The 17,766-nt window shown below is 42.4% G+C and overlaps 1 protein-coding gene across 1 annotated transcript in view; it reads left to right on the top strand.

Annotated features, from left to right (window-relative positions):
* Positions 1 to 17,766, top strand: part of PRMT8 (protein arginine methyltransferase 8) — a 78,832-nt gene that overhangs the window by 44,135 nt on the left and 16,931 nt on the right. The window contains exons 4-6 of the mRNA XM_035545672.1: positions 8,774 to 8,837; positions 14,000 to 14,142; positions 14,532 to 14,619. Coding sequence (XP_035401565.1) covers positions 8,774 to 8,837; positions 14,000 to 14,142; positions 14,532 to 14,619 — 295 coding nt within the window. The remainder of the gene's footprint in view (positions 1 to 8,773; positions 8,838 to 13,999; positions 14,143 to 14,531; positions 14,620 to 17,766) is intronic.

Below are 17,766 nucleotides of genomic sequence, written 5' to 3' on the forward strand. Positions count from 1 at the left end.
TTGGAACAGGCAGCCCACAGAATCACAAAATGTTAGGGATTGGAAGGGACCTTGAAATATCATCTAGTCCAAACCCCCTGCCAGAGCAGGAACACCTAAATCACATCACACAGGAACACATCCAGGTGGGTTTTGAAAGTCTCCAGAGAAGGAGACTCTACAACCCGCACGGGCAATCTGTTCCCATGTTCTGTCACCCTCACTGTAAAAAAATTTTTTCTCATATTGAAGCAGAACCTCCTATGTTCCAGCTTCCACCCATTGCCCCTTGTCCTATCATTGGATGTCACCAAGAAGAGCCTGGCTCCATCCTCCTGACACTCACCCTTTACATATTTGTAAACATTACTGAGGTCACCCCTCAGTCTCCTCTCCTCCAAGCTAAAGAGACCCAGCTCCCTCAGCCTTTCCTCGTAAGGGAGATGCTCCACTCCGTTAATCATCCTCATGGCTCTGCGCTGGACTCTCTCAAGCAGTTCCCTGTCCTTCTTGATCTGAGGGGCCCAGAACTTGACAAAATTTTCCAGATGTGGTCTCACCAGGGCAGAGTAGAGGGGGAGGAGAACTCTCGACCTACTAACCACACTCCTTCTAATACATCCCAGGATGCCATTGGCCTTCTTGGCCACAAGGGCACAGTACTGGCTCATGCAGGACTCCCAGGTCCCTTTCCCCTTCAGTGCTCTCCAGCAGGGCAGTCCCCAGTTTATACTGGTACCTGGAGTTGTTCTTGCCCAGATGCAAGACTCTAGAATTGCCCTCATTATATTTCATTAAATATCTCCCCGCCCAACTCTCCAGCCTGTCTAGGTCTCACTGGATGGCAGCACAGCCTTCTGGCGTCAGCCACTCCTCCCAGTTTTGTGCCATCTGCAAACTTGCTGACAGCGCACTCTATTCCCTCATCCAAGTTGTTCATGAATATATTGAATAGTACTGGTCCCAGTACTGACCCTTGAGGGACTCCGCTAGATACAGGCCTCCAACTAGACTCCATCCCATTGACCACAATGCTCTGGTTTCTTTCCTTCAGCCAGTTCACAGTCCACATCACTACCCGATCATCCAGACCACACTTCCTCAGATTAGCTGTGAGGATGCTGTGGGAGATGGTGTCAAAGGCTTTACTGAAATCAAGATATACCATATCTACTGCTTTACCATCATCTATCCACGTGGTTATATCCTCATAAAAGGCTATACGTTGGTCAAGCACGACATCCCCTTGGTGAAGCCATGTTGACTGCCCCTAATGACCCTTTTATCTTTGATATGACTAGAGACAATGCCAAGGATAAGTTGTTCCATTACCTTTCCAGGGATGGAGGTGAGGCTGACCGGTTTATAGTTACCTGGGTTTTCCTTCTTGCCCTTTTTGAAGACCAGATTGATATTTGCTTTCCTCCATTCTTCAGGCACCTCTCCTTTTCCCCACAACTTACCAAAGGTGACGGAGAGTGGCCTCGCAATGACTTCCGGCAGCTCCCTCAGCACCCGTGGGTGCATCTCATCAGGATCCATGGATTTGTGGATGTCCCTATTACTTAATTGGTCCTTAACCCATTCCTCATCAACTGAGGCAAACTCCTCCTTTATCCTGACTTTCTCTGGGGCCTCAGGGGTACAGGGCTCCTCAGGAAAGCCTCCAGCAGTATAGACAGAGACAAAGAAGGCATTCAATAACTCTGCCTTCCCTGTATCTTCTGTCACCAGGGCACCCACCTCATTCATCAGTGGGCCTACATTGCCTCTAATGTCAGTTTTATCTGCAGTGTATTTGAAAAAGCCCTTTATGTTGTCCTTGACCCCTCTTGCAAGGTTTAATTCTAAGGAGTCCTTAGCTTTCCTAGTTGCCTCCCTACATCCTCTGACAAGTCTTATATTCCTCCCAAGTAGCCAGCCCCTCCTTCCATGATCTGTAAACTCCCCTCTTCCACTTGAGTTTGCCCAGCAGTTCCCTGTTTAACCATGCAGGTCTCCTGGCTCTCTTTTCTGACTTCCTACCTGTTGGGATGCCCTGTTCTTGAGCTCGGAAGAAGCAATCCTTGAACGCTAACCAGCTATCTTGGGCTCCTTTTCCTTCAAGTACCTTGTCCCATGGGATTTCCCCTAGCAAATGCGTGAAAAGGCCAAAGTCAGACCTACTGAAGTCCAGGGTTGCAATTCTGCTTGGTACTCTGTTCCTGCCACATGAGATACTAAACTTCACCATCTCATGGTTGCTGCAACCAAGGCTGCCCTCAACCTTCAGCACTTCAACCAGTCCCTCCTTGTTAGCGAAGACAAGATCCATCAGCGCTCCTCTCCTAGTTGGCACTTCCACCATTTGCATCAGGAAGTTATCATCAATACACTGAGGGAACCTCCTGGGCTGTGGATGGCTGGCTGAGTAGGCCTTCCAGCAAATGTCAGGGTAGTTATAATCCCCCACAATAACCAGTGCCTGTGTTCGCGAGGCTGTTGTCAGCTGTCTGTAGAAGGCCTCATCAACTTCCTCATCCTGATCTGGTGGCCTGTAATAGACACCTACAACAGTATCCCCCATGCCAGGCTGTCCCTTAATTCTCACCCACAGACTCTCAACTCGCTCCTCATCCACTCCTGGACAGTACTCATTACAATGTAGTTGCTCTTTCACGCAAAAAGCTATTCCGCCACCTCACCTTCCCGGTCTGTCTTTCCTGAGAAGGACATACCCAACCATGACCACATTCCAGTCATGTGAGCTGTCCCACCATGTCTCTGTAATTGCCAGTAGATCATAATTTCCTGACTGAACATGGATTTCTAATTCCTCCTGCTTATTCCCCAAGCTACGTGCATTGGTGTACAGGCACTTAAGGGAGAGAGATGGGCACATCGATTTCACTAAGGGGGTGGGAGGTCTCCTGGTCTTCACCACTGCTATTGCGCTGCCCCACTGGTGCAAAACCCAGCTACAACCAACTCACATAGTTCTAGTTCCATTTGTCAGCCAGCAGGACCATGGCACTGTGGCCCTGTAAGGCAGCAGCTGGCTGGTTCTAGCATCTTCCTGACCCTCTGTGATGCGTTGCCTGTCCCCTGATTGACTGGCTAGCGATTGTTAGCTGTTTTGCAACTGGCTTGTCATCAATAGTGGGTATGGCTTCTCCTACCTATATAAGGGCCAAAGGGGGGCAGTGGGACAGAGTGTTGCAGAGGGGAGATGGCAGATGGTGCTGCTGCTGGTGGCAGAGGCGGTGGCAGAGGAGAAGGTGGTGGTGGTGGTGGTGGTGTTGGCAGTGGCGGCGGCAGTGGTGGTGGTGGTGGTGGTAGTGGTGGCAGTGGTGGTGGCAGCTGTGGCAGCAGTGGTGGTGATGGTGGAGGAGGACGAGGTGATGGTGGTGGTGAAGGAGGTAGAGGTGGAGGAGAAGATGGTGGTGGAGGAGGTGGTGGTGGAGGAGGATGTGGTGGTGGAGGAGGAGAAGATGGTGGAGGAGGAGGAGGAGGTGGCGGTAGAGGAGGTGGAGGAATCATAGAATCACTAAGGTTGGAAGAGACCTCCAAGTTCATCTGGTATAACTGTCACCCTATTACCAATGTCACCCACTAAACCGCGTCCGTTAAGTGCCAGGCCCAACCTTTCCTTGAACTCCCCCAGGAATATTGACTCCACCAGCTCTCTGGGCAAGCCGTTCCAGTGCCTGACTACTCCTTCTGAGAAGAAATGTCTCCTAATTTCTAACCTAAACCTCCCCAGATGCAACGTGAGACCATTCCCTCTAATCCTTTCACTAGTTACCTGGGAGAAGAGACCGACCCCCAGCTCCCCACACCTTCCTTTCAGGTCATTGGAGAGAGCAACCAGGCCTCCGCTGAGCCTCTCCTTCTCCAGACTAAACAACTCCAGTTCTCTCAGCCACTCCTCACAGGACTTGTGTTCAAGGCCCTTCACCAGCTTCATAGCCCTTCTCTGGACACACTCCAGGGCTTCGATGTCCTTCTTGTACTCATTGTCCTTGCAATCTCACTGACTTTGTGGGTTGTGGGTTTTTGTTTGCTTGTTTGTTTGTTTGTTTGTTTTTGTTACATAGAGGTCTTTTCAGTACAATGTTATGCCTTTAGGTCTTTATAAAGCTCCCTGTATGCTCTGAAAGGAGTGAGGGTATCTGCTGTTCAGCTGCAGAGGTGAGAACATAGCAGACACAGGTGTGCAATGCTGGTGACAGAAGGAGAATTGTGGAGGAGAAGGAGGTGGTGGAGGAAGAGGAAGTGGTGGAGGAGGAGGAGGAGGTGGTGGAGGAGGAGGAGGTGGTAGAGGAGGGGGTGGTGGTGGAGGAGGAGGAGGTGGTGGTGAGAATAAGATACAGCAACACTTCTCTCATAGTTGGCTCATCCACCATTTGCATCAGGAAATTATCATCAGTGCACTGGAGGAACCTCCTGGACTCTGAATGGCTGGCTGAGTAGGCCTTGCAGCAAATATCAGGGCAGTTAAAATCTCCCACAATAACCAGGGCCTGTGATTGCGAGGCTGCTATCAGCGGCCTGTAGAAGGCCTCGTCAACTTCCTCATCCTGGTCTGGTGGCCTGTAACAGACACCCACAACAGTATCACCCATGCCACCCTGCCCAGGGAAGTGGTTAAGTCACCATCCCTGAAGGTCTTCAAGAAACGTGTAGATTTAGAACTTAGTAGCATGGTTTCGTGGTGCGTGACCTTTAGTACTAAGTTAAAGGTTGGACTAGATGATCCTAGAGGTCTTTTCCAATGTGAATGATTCTATGATTCTGTGATAAAAGCAGAACCTACAATGATGTTCATCTAACTGGGGAGCTGTTGTAGGACATGTAGAGATATGATTGGCATGTCTGTTCATGGTTGGGAATGGGAAGCGATGGATGAAAAAATAAGTTCAATTATCCCTTGAAACCCTAGCTCATCTTCTGCATTTAGTCATACAAAATTCAGACCAGTCACTGCAGTAGAACTATCCAAATTCTATGTTACTTTCAGACAAACAATACGGTATTGGTAATAAGGAGTTAAACTGATACATGAAACCAAGGTACACAGTGGACGTTAACTGATTTAGATAAAAAGGTGGTGGTGAGGACACAACCCAGGGGAAAAAGAAATCTGGCAATGTGGTAACTGTATCAGAAGAAGATTCAGTAGGAGGAGATAGTCACAGCATTATACTAATGTCTGAAAAATAAACTGAAAGTAGGAGTGAATATACGCACAATGAACTAGACACAGTTGTAGAAACAGATGTTTTATTGGAACACACAGCATTCATAAAATCCAAATGCTCTGTAAAATTTGACAGACTTAAGCAGATCATTGAGTTGAAAGAGAACCGGGGAAAAAGCTGAAAAAGCTGAGCTATTTTCCTATTTTTTCACCTACAGAATTAAGTATGTTCTTGTTCTGAGTTCCTTAAAAAAAAAAAAAAAAAGTACCACAGTATAAAGCCCAAGTCAAAATACAGATTAACATCTTTGACCATCCTAAAGCAAGTTTATTTTCTGAAATGTATCTGCCTTCCTGGAGCATTTGAGCCTTGTTTTTTGACCTTTTTTTGGGGTGGGGCGGCGGGATGATTTTGCTTCTTTGGCAATTATGCTAATTTTCTGAGTCTTGCAACCACTGATGAAATAGAATTTTTGATTCCTTTGCAACCTTTTCTCTTGAAAGTTTGGGAAGCCAACCCTAAACCAATACATGCCCACGTGTTATTTAAGAATCATCCCAAAAAAAAGCCAAAAGAATGGTCAATGGACAGATGTGAACACAGATAGGAAAAGTGAGTATGTTATAGTGGCAGTAGGTACGGACAAAGCTTTTAGTCTATACAGTGTAAGGGTATGTAGAAGGAGAGTGTTCCTTCAAGGGATCTGGTCAAGGCCCTTTTCTGATGCAATTATGGTTAATAAGAAAGGGAAGCAGTGGTGGGAGCAAAGTCTGTTCAGTCACACTAATTGATGAGGGCATGTGAGAATATTTATTCCATCAGGGTTATCTGTTTGAGGATTTATAAGTCGGGAGACAACAACCAGAAACAAACCTGGTCAGTAGTACTGATTGATGAGGAAAGAGACCAAACGTGGGAATGTTGATGCAAGCAAGGTTTTGGACCAAGGACCTCTAAAGCAGGATAATAATAAGAAAAAGAAGGGGGAACAATAACGAAAATTGCTGAGTCACAGACCTGACAAAGCAAAATTGAGATAATGACAATAAACAAAGCTCCCCATCACACTAGCTGATGAGCTATCAATGTCCAGGCACCACTTCCAGGAAGTTCAACCTACATTTTGCAACTGATAAAAGCAGGAACCAGGAAGGGGCCAGACTGGGAGCGGAGTGGGAAGCTGCAGAGCTTTGCAAACCACTTGAGGTGTGCAGAGGAAGGTGGGGCCAAAGGGACAAAGAAGGGGGATAGGTAGAAAAGGGTATGTAAGGACAAGTCATAGGTAAAACGGAATTCGTCAGTATATTTGTTTGCGTCAGCCCTGCACCTGATCACTGCAGCCTGTCCTTCTTATATTTTCTCATTAAATCTTTTCTTAACTCTCTCTCTGAATATTGCCACCGTCTCTCCTGTGTGTATGTTTGCTGCAAGAACTATGTGCCAGCTACAGGCAAGACCTTTGTGTCTGTGTTAGTGATGACTGGTGCCTGCTACTGTAGTCAGACTGGGGGAACAGGCACCCCTGGCAGTGGTGCCAGCTGCCGGACCAAGTGCAGGGGCCTCAGTACCATTTCCTGGTGAGACCTGTGTGGGGGTGAGTGGAAGTTAGTGCCAGCTACTGGAGTCTGGCCAGGGGTGTAGGTGCCCTCAGCATGTGGTGTCTGCTACTACAGCAAGCGGGGTCCTAGCATCAGCTACAGGAGCAAGTGGGGGTCTTTTACTCCCAACCCTTGGAGCAGGAGCATTGACTGTTCCCAAGACCAACTGCTGGAACATGAGCAAAGTGAGTGCAGGGCTCCACAACGGCAGGTGGAATAGTGGTCACAGCCCTTGTGCCTGAAGCCTGCTGCTGAGCAGGGGGTTGAAAGCTTGTATCTTGCCCAGACCTGGTATATGTGGGCTTTGTGTGTATTCACTACCAAACTTTAAGCTGGACTAACTAGTGAGTAGTGTGGCCTTGTGTGTGTGCCTGCAGTAATGAAATTCTATTCTAACAGCCGAAGAGAAGGAAGGGGACTTAGCTGTCTGTGCTTTATGTGAGTACTGTGTGTAAGTGTCATTGAAGGCAGCACTTGGCAGGGGCAGCCTGTGAGACAAGTCATGTCCATGACCTGTCTCTATCTACATGGCTGTGTGTCTCTGGGATATGTACTCAGCTTTGCTACTGGGATATGTGCTCAGGTTGAACCTGCAAGGAGAAAGCAGGAGCCACATGCCTCAGTCTGGGCAGAGTCTCTAGGCGCCCAGACAGCAGGGCGGGAGTGGTCTTGGCCTGGAGCAGCTGGAGGAGGTGGCTACATTCTTCATTTAACATACAGTTTACTGTACGGGAAGAAGAAGCTGGATGTAGGGAAAGGACAGAGTTCTCCCAAAGGGGTTTCTTTTCTTCCTGACAGACTTCTTCCTGGACTGGCCCTCTGATGGTCCCTTCTATATGCCAACTTTAGTTTATGTTCAGGCTATTGAGTCAGACAACTTAAGGAGTGGTTTACATCCGCAAGCAAACTAAGCAAAAATAATGATCATGTTCCCATGGGGACAAGGATTGATATTATGACTATCTGTTTCCTGGGCTATATAAAAGGAATAGAGGATTTGTGTGTCCTTCCATTTGCTGTCATGCCGTTCATGAGCGCCAGCAAAGAGGTCAAGCACAGTTTGACTTTTAGAGGATAACTGAAAATCCTTGGACATAAAAAACACTTCCATGAGATAACAGAATTCTATTTGACATTGCCATGGGGAAATGATAGACAAAGATTATACAAAGTGTTATTAATAGTTTAAGGTCAAATTTGAAAGAGCTAAATTAGGAATTGATTAGGCAACTATCAGCAATTTTGACCCAAAAGAGCCCCCCCCCCCCAAAAAAAAAAAAAAAGTGAGATTCAAGGAATGCAACATTTCTCTAAGATATCAAAAGTCTTTGCAAACATGGGCTCTTTGCTAGAGCTCAAATTTAAGGGCAAATCTTTAACTAGGAGGTACTTTGTAATTCCTTTCCTACTAAAAGCACAGAATTGGTCATAAGAAAAGACGTAGATCTGGATGGTTTTGTAAATACAATAATATCCATATTTTCTTCTGTGTAAAATTTCTGACTTCTTTTTTGATAGCATGCATTGACAAATACAGATTTTCATGGTTGAAATAAGTTCTTTTTGAAACAGACCATTATTGTCATGGTTTGTTTTTTTAACATTATTCACAAAGTTTGAATGTATTTTGTTTTCAAATATATGAGGAAATAGACGACCATGCTAATTGATTCAGCAGATTTTGAAGGGGGGATAATATTGTGAGGTACTGGGAATAAATTAAACAATGTTATTTATAAGTTATATAATCTTGTAGTTATGAACTCTTTTTTCCACATTTCAAGTTTTAAAAACAATCCTTTCTATGTGAGTCAATTTAACTCATACACAAGCTTTTGTTTAAATATTAAGGTATAATTGATCATGATACTGCACACACAGATTTGATTTACTCTTTATCAGTAGTTGCACACTCTGTACAGGCTCTGCTGCCTTCAGTAGATTTTGATTCTATTCATATATCTGATGTCTGTAACACAATTACCTTTTCTCTTGCTTTTCTTTTTTCTTTTCTAGATTGAATGTTCAAGTATATCTGACTACTCAGAAAAAATTATCAAGGCCAACCACTTGGACAACAGTAAGGAACATATAAAAATAATTTTTAGGAGAAAAAAGAGATAATGTTTTTCACTTTTTCTGTTTTGTTTATGTTGTATGCTTAATATATAAATGGTAGTTTTGCATTATGTATTTATATAAATACAAAAAAAACCAAACTCATTCTAGGCACTATAACAAATCCTCACAGGAGGAGTTACTTGTACATTTACTTCTAGGCTCACAGACAACAGATGTAAGTGGGACTTACCAGCTGTTTGATTTAGCAAAGCAGTCAGAAGATTGCATACTAGAGCTGAACAAGCATCAGAATTCCCTTTTCAAATGAATTCTGCCATTTCAATTCCACTTTATTTCATAAATGGAATCAAGACGCATACAAACATGCACTTTCATAAACTGAAATTTAAATGATGTTATGAACAAAAAGTATTCCAAATCAATACAGATTTATCAGAGTTACTTCTGACTTACAAAATAGATATTTAAAAGAAAAGAAAAAAACTCATTGAAATACACAAACACAAATCAAAATAATCAATTCTCACATTAATGATATTGAATTTTTTTCTTTCTTGAAAGGAACCTGTTGAATTTCCTAGAGATGTGGAAATATTTCAATTTTTTAAAAATATTAAAATGTCCCCCAACCTATTGAAAACTCTGAACAAAAAAAATCTCCAACCAGCTCTATTTCATATCTTCAGTTCTCCAAATCACAACACACAAGATCTCTTTCTAAGAACCTGAATAAATCTGGCTTTTTTAACTGAGGTTTTGACACAGTTCTTGTTTAAAGGATTTTTTTAGAGAAGCTTGTCTTTTCTTCAGAGCAAAGCAGGTTACAACTAGCTGGGCTGTATCATTTTCCTCTCCTCTTAGCTGTGTCCATGCTGGTGCTGTGCAAGTGCTCGTTCAGGACTAGTTTCCTGTTCTGTTTTAGATCTGCCCTAATTTTTATTGCTATCACTGCCAGTTTCTGACTAACATGTAGCTGTTTGGAAGAGAGTTTCTCATATATCATGTGTATTCAAATGGTGTGGAAAAAAAAAAAAAAAAAACCAAAGAACATCGCAGTGACATGGTACATAATAAGGCAGACAGTGTATGTAACAGCTGGCTCACAAAAGAAGGATGCAAAGGTCTGGAAAATGCTCTCCTCCACAATAGGGAGAAGGCACTGAAACAATGTCAAACCTCACCTTGATTAGTCTGCACCTGTAGTGCAGAGCAGATTCCAGCTGGGGGCTGGAATGGAGGCTGCAATTTGTCCCTAATGCTTTGCCTCCACCGCTCCTTCACGGTCACTCTCTGCCCTTGCTCCAGCATGGGGTCCCTTCCACAGGATGCAGTCCTTCCTAAACTAATCCTGCATGGGCTTCCCACAAGGAGCAGCTCTTCAAGAACTGCTCCAATATAAGTCCACACCATGGGGCGCAGTCTTCCAGGAGCTGGCTATGGGTTACCCACGGGCAGCAGCTCCCACCAGATCACCTGTTCCTGCATGGGCTTCTCACCATAGGCATCACTTCCATCCAGGAGGCTGCTGCTGCAGGGGCTGTCCATGGGCTGCAGACTCCTTCAGGCCTGCTCCACCTGCTCCACCATGGGCTGCTCCACACATGGACTGCAGCATGGAAATCTGCTCTGCCATGGTACTCCATGGGCTGCAGGGGGACAGCCTGCTTCACCATGGGCCTCTCCACAGGCCACAGGAACTTCTGCTCTGTCACCTGGAGCACCTCCTCCATCTCCTTCTGCACTGACCTTGGTGTCTGCAGGGTTATTTCTCACTCCTCTCTCCCAGCTGCTTTCCTGCAGCAGCTTTTTCCCTTTCTTAAATCTGCTCTCACAGAGGTGTAACCAGTGTCTCTCATTGGCTCGGCTCTGGCCAGCAGCAGGTCCCTTTGGAGCTGGCTGGAACTGGCTCTTACCTAACATGGGGCAGCTTCTGGACTCTTTTCACAGAGGCCACCTTTGTAGTCCCCTTGCTATCAAACCCTTGCCACATAAACCAGCATACCATAAATTAATTTGCGTTAGTTTAGATTTCCAGCACTAGGAATTGCACATGAAGGGACATAGTAACAGAATACATAGCATAGAAGTTGACCATGACAGTTTTTAATTGTTAACAATTCAGACAGAATCGTCAGTCTAGAAAGAATTGATCTCAATGTGCACATAAACATATATATTCATAAAGCATTCTTGTTTTGCTGATTCTCTACAAGACTTGTGCATATATTCAAACAGTGAGTTTTCAAAAAAAAAAAAATGTTTCTTGATGCTTGGAGCAGGACCTTAGGGTAAATGCATTATGAAAAGAAATGGAGTTTTAGAAAATCTAACCTATGGTACAATTGACTTTTCAGATCACTTCAGTTATTTAATTCTGACTTCAGAAGATTGGGTCAAATATATTTTTAGTTTTATTTCTGAAGAACAGATGACCAACATAAACTTCCTCTGTGGGAAAAGCATGAATGGACAATGTTCCAATTCACAAGCAGACACATCTGAAATTTAGTGATAGATCCAGACCTAATATAATCTGTGACTCTGTAATTCTCCCCTGCGAAGTATTTGGTTTGATTTTCTATAGTACGGATAGACTGATCCCAAGAATCAGTGTTGTCAGTCAGTCTGAAACTATTATAAAACAGCTGAATCTTTGCTGATGTAACTGTTTCTATACAGTCCAAAGTTGTAAGGCTATAATGAAATGAGAAACACCTCAGCTCACCTATGCTTAAAGGAAGAAGTCCTCCGTCCCCTACTCCCCTTTCCTTCCTATGCTTACTTGTGGCTTACATTGTGCTGGCACTGTCATCTAGTAGACCACTCCATTGTCAGATTCAGCTCTCTGGTTTAGTGAGTTTAATTCTGGTTTAGTGAGTTTAATTTGTTCCAAGAAGGGTCCAGTGTGCTCCAGAGGTTTCATGTGGCATTTATCTCTGCTTCTTTGTCCATACTTTTTCCAGGCATTCTTCCTCATTTAAACAGCAGCAAGTCCTTGAAAGTGTGAATAAAGAAGCAGAGACTACTCTCCTGTGGCAGGACAGTGGCTGATTTACACATTTTACACTGACACACATTCACATTCATGTTAATGTTAGCAGTACTGACCCAAAGGATATTATTGCTCATGGCAATTTTTCCTTTTTTCCACCTAATTTTTGATAAAAAATGCAGAGTCAGCAAAAGGGGCTGAAACAAGAAAAAAACTGCTGTTTCCAGAACAGATGCAATACAGCTGGGGACAGCACAATTTGTTCCCACATGGTGTTTTGTGATGATTCATTGAAGTAAAGGGAAGTGGAAGGAACTGGTCTTGCTGCTGCTCACACTGTGGCTGTTCTAGGTATTAACAGATGGCTTCAAAGTCTGCAGGTGTGTCACACTGGCAGCTGTTAACAGTGCTAAAATTGACTCCAGAATAATTCTTTCAGGAGAAAAGAGAACTAAAGAGAATGACTGAACCTTATAAACATAAAGAGCCTGCAATACAACAGATGAACTATTGAACTACTAATTGCAAAAGGAAGGAGTTTAGTGAATGGAAATGAGAATTGTGTTCTTTTCCAGTCTGAAAAAGAACAGAAAAAGAGTCCTCACATCAGCTGATACTTTGTGTTACCAGTCTGAATCAGAACTTCCCAACTTCTTAGAGGGCTATTTTGGATTAAAAGTTTGTTTGCAAATAAAGTAGTCACATATGGTTAGAGTAATACTAATACTGCATGTATTTTGGCAAAATGAAACCTCATTTTTTCCTCAGTTATGTTCTAAAAATCACTCGGCCCACACTCCCACGGTCAAACAGCTAACCTAGTTCTAGCAAAATGAAAGTATCTTCATATACCCCAAATTGAATGTTGAGCACTTTCAGCAATAAAAATTGCCATCAATAAAAATTACCAGTTATTAAGAGTTATACAGTCATTCTGTCCAATAGTGAGTGAAAGTAAAATTTTCACTTCACATTTTTATTTCTAGATTTAAAGCACATCAGTTACTTTGTGAAGGAAGAATACAACACCATGAGATTTTGTCCACTGCAACAAACAACATAAATAGCAGATGAACATAAGCTGAAAATTATTTTTTTCTAGAGAATTTGGAATAATTTTGAAAATATTTTGAAATATATCCAAAAATTTCAAGAATGACTGGTGAATTGTGTAGTGATCCTATCAGGAAATTATTTGTTATACGTGAACTACATAATAGACTGGTATTTAATTTTCCTTTAAGTAAAATATCTACTATTATAAACTAGTTCTGTTAATAGACTGTCAATCTACTTTTGCAACATCCCCACTCTAATGTAAGTAGTTTACAGTATTGCCATTAATTTAATGAGCTGTGTTGTATATAGTTTCTGAGAATCTGATATTATGTTACATCAAACTTCTGTCAAGCTTTTTGAATTCCTTGAAACTTATATGTTGACAGAACACCTGGCAGCAATGTTTTCTAGAAGTCCCATTAGGTAACTGTGGAAAGCCATCCATGTCTAAACTAGAGAGAAGATTCAGACTGAGAACACCAGTGTGTTATAAAAGATGAAATAATGAAGCAGAGAGGAAGGAATATCATTTTTAATTACAGAAACATGTTTGTACAAGTTTTCTTGATTGCATACTGTCAGGCTGAATTTGACTTTTCTCAGTTGAGTCAGCCCCCAGAATTCATGTAATAAGCCTCAGTTCTCTCATTATGAAGCCAGCATAACATTTGAAAAACAGATGAGAATTACATTCTAGTTCCATAAATCTCTAATATCTCAACAATGAGATCATGATTGTGTAACCCTACAAGAATGTTTAAAGGATTCTAGGTGGATTTTTTGCATTACATAGTTAGTAATCTAGAAATCTACTAAATTCCATAGGGCAAGTAAAATGAGATCATGCAGGTAAACCAGGTAAGGCCTCATTTTTCTGTTGTTTTTGTATGGGCTTTTTTTTTTTCCTCTTATACTGATGCTAAAACTTGTGTTTATTGTACTTACTGCAGAGAGCTTTAGTGTATAAGTCCTTTGAGTCACATGAGGTCACCCCTAATCTACAGGCATTCAAGAAGAGAATGATTTTGAAAAGGTCAACCTGTCATTCACCAGCAAGAAAGTCAGGTGTTTTATTATGTGAAACATATTTCTTTGGATTCTTTTTTCAGTAATCACAATATTTAAAGGTAAAGTGGAAGAAGTTGAATTACCTGTGGATAAAGTAGACATCATCATCAGCGAGTGGATGGGTTACTGTCTTTTCTATGAGTCAATGTTAAACACAGTCATCTTCGCACGAGACAAGTGGCTGGTAGGTGCTTTGCATGTTATGCTCCTTTCTGGAACAATCAGCACTTATTTTCTGACTACAAGCCTTCCTCTGATACTGTCCCCATAACAAGAGACAATTACATCTCCAAATGCAATTTCCTAGGCTTTAACAAAGAGATTAACAAAGGGAATCTCAGTAAAAGAGATTTGGTTTTGATTGACTGCTGATGTAATTCATATAGACACTATCTAATGACATTGCCACGGGCTGCAAGAATTGCTGAGATTAAAGCTGATGTGACAATCTGAAGGAAAACAGTAAAGGCATGCAAGGGGTGCTTGTCTGTTTTTCGTATGTGCAGTTCAAAATGTGATGTCTTTGTCAGGTGAATAGATTACGAGATCCATTTCCCCACAATTCATCAACAGAAACCAGGAGGGCTAATGTTTCCAGACCGAGCTGCTTTGTACGTGGTAGCAATTGAAGACAGACAGTACAAGGACTTCAAAATTCACTGTGAGTACATGCCTAACAATAAACACTTTCTATTGTTATTTCACTGAAATATTTGACTTACAGTGGCCTGATTTAATCTCTTCAATGACAAAGTTTTGCAAAGGCCAAAAAGTCATACTAACCGGGCCAGAATCCCAATATAAACATAAAAACTAAGAAAACTCTAGCCTTGTGATAAATTTGGGAAACTTTCAGTAATTTAAAGCGCACAAAGGGAAGATATGTGAATAAATGATGTAGACCTTATTTAGAGTTATACTGATACCTCTACATGTATTTTACAATGTATATTTTAGGAGGTTTAGTTTTGTTGTTGTTTTAGTAAATATATCATCCCACATAACTGCCATTAAAATTAGAGTCATAGAATGATTTGTGTTGGAAGAGACTTTAAAGATCATCTAATTCCTACTGCCCAGGCCATGGGCAGGAACACCTCCCACTAGATCAGGTTAGCCAAGGCCCCATCCAGCCTGGCCTTGAATACCTCCAGGGATGGAGGTAAATCTACCATCTTTTAGTTTAAAACTATCACCTCTTTGGTAGTGAACATTATCAAAAAGAGAATTCTTGCCATTCAGGTGCTGAATTTTTTGTATTTAAAATAACAAGAACAACAGAATAATTAATAAGATGCAATTAAATTGTAAAGGTTAAGAAATAACCTTAGAATAAATTATATCTCTATAATAAGCTTGTCAAGAAGAAAAAACATGTAATGGTTTTTAAAACACAATATGTGAGAATTTTAAAATGAAAAATAAGGGTCAGAATATTCCATTCACTTTGATGTGAAAAAAAAAAATTATAAAGTTTTTTGCTTTTAATTCACAAAAGCATAAAATTCACATTTCATTTACATTTAAAATGTGTTTTTTGTTGTTGTTGTTTTTGTTTTTTCTTTTCCCTTTAAGTTTCATTGAATAACTCATGCTTTAATTGACCTGTAGAGGTCATCTAGTCCAGCCTTCTGCTCAAAGCACACCAGATTTCAAAGTCAAGTCAGGTCACTCCGAAGCCTGTCCTACAGAATCCAGTGATAAGGCTTCCGTAACTTCTCTGCGCACTTGTGCTAATGCTGAAGCATATTCAGGAGCAAACATTGTGAATGTCTAGTCAGAATTTTCCTTGCTGAAACTTTATTATTCCTCTTTACCTGAAATGAATCTGATTTTTTTCTATCTTTCGATGGTAGCAGGGAGCAATTAGATCCCTCCATTAAACTTCACTGTGCCAGGCTAAGAAAACCCATCTTTCCTGGAAATGTCTCATATCTCCTCAGTATGTGGTTCACTTTTATCACTATAGTGCCATACACCGGCCTCAGGTTCAACTTGATCTCCCCTAGCTCTCTCAAGTTTTGAATCTATTTCGTCATAACAGAGTCATAGAATGGCTCAGGTTGGAAGGGACCTTAAAGATCATCTAACTCCAACCCCAGTAGATCAGGTTGGCCAAGGCTTCATCCAGCCTGACCTTGAACACCTCCAGGGATGGGGCATTCACAGCTTTCCTTGGCAAGCTGTTCCACTGCTTCACCACCCTTACAGTGAAGAATTTCCTCCTCATGTCTGGGCTAAATCTATCCTCTTTTAGTTTAAGACCATTCCCCTTGTCCTATCATTATCTACCTGAGTAAGCAGTCCTTCTCCATCTTTTTTGTAACACCACTTTAAGTACTGAAAGGCTGCAATGAGGTCTCCCTGGAGCCCTTTCTTCTCCAGACTGAACATCCCCAGCTCTCTCAGCCTTTCTTCACAGGAGAGGTGCTCCAGTCCTCTGATCATCTTTGTAGACCTCCTCTGGACTCGCTCGAACAGGTCCACATGTTTCTTGTGCTGGGGGCCCCAAACCTGGATGCAGCACTCCAAGTGGGGCGTCACAAGGGCAGAGCAGAGGGCGACAATCACCTCCCTCGACCTGCTGGTCACACCTCTTTTGATGCAGCCCAGGATGCAGTTGGTCTTCTGGGCTGCAAGGATGCACTGCTGGCTCACATTGAGCCTTTTGTCCACCAGAACCCCCCAAGTCTTTCTCCCCAGGGCTGCTCTCAATGCGTGCTTCTCCCAGTCTATACTACTGTCTGGGATTGCTCTGACCCAGGTGCAGCACCTTGGACTTCTTGAACTGCATGTCTTAAGAACTGCATGCCAATAGACTTGCAGTTGTTAAGTTGCGTCAGGAGGTCCCAAACTTGCTCTTCGCTTACAGTGGGAGGGACTCTGCTCCCCCAGCCCCCACCTAGAGGTTCAGGGACTCGAGAGATGTGGGAAGCCTGACCACTAGTTAAGACTGAGGCAAAGAATTTGTCAAGTACCTCTGCCTTCTCCACATCTGTCATTACCAGTTCTCCATCCTCATTTGCAGAGGCGATATGTTCCATCAGTGTGATTTGTCCTACCATATTTCCATGATAGCAATCCAATTACAGTTTTCTAATTGCACCGTGGCTTCCAACTCTTCCTGCTTGTTTTCTCATACTGTGTGCATTGGTGTAGAGGCACTTCAGATGGGCTATGGGCTGCGTCGCCTTTCAGAGAGGTCCTTTCTAAAAAATGTTTTTGATAGTATGAGCAAATTCTACATTGTTTCAGTTTTCCTTTTTTCTTTGGCTCATATTAATTTACTTTTTAGAGTGGGTCAATTTCACATAAAGGCATTTTCTGTTATGGAAAAAAAATATCACAAAAATGCCTAAGCAGCTCTATTAAGAATATAAGCTTCCGTAACATTTGTGGGTCCAGCCAACCTGCAGATAAAAATGACAACTCTGCATTCTTTTCTACTCAAGAGCCTCTCAGAAAAAGAAGTTTACTGTTTCTCTAATCAAATTCAGTTGCGATAGTTAGAATTGCCAATGCATATGCCAAAGCTACCTTGGGTCAAAAGCAATCCCAGTGTAGTGGGGTGGTAAAAAAAAGGTCTCTGTAAGTGCAAGGGAAAATTATATCAACTCCTCAAGTACAGCCTAGATTTTTTCTCTTCACTTTTGTGGTGACCTTGACAGCTAAATTCATTACAAAATTTATAGATTCAGAAGGATGCTTATGGCATTCATTCTGTAAAAGAATCAAAGCCACAGGATTAAAAATTCCCTTTTTTTATCTCTATTTTGAACTCATTCCCTTCTAGGCCTTGAGCCTTTTT

Source organism: Cygnus atratus, chromosome 1 (genome assembly GCF_013377495.2).
Source record: "Cygnus atratus isolate AKBS03 ecotype Queensland, Australia chromosome 1, CAtr_DNAZoo_HiC_assembly, whole genome shotgun sequence".
In the NCBI taxonomy this organism is placed as follows: Eukaryota; Metazoa; Chordata; class Aves; order Anseriformes; family Anatidae; genus Cygnus; species Cygnus atratus.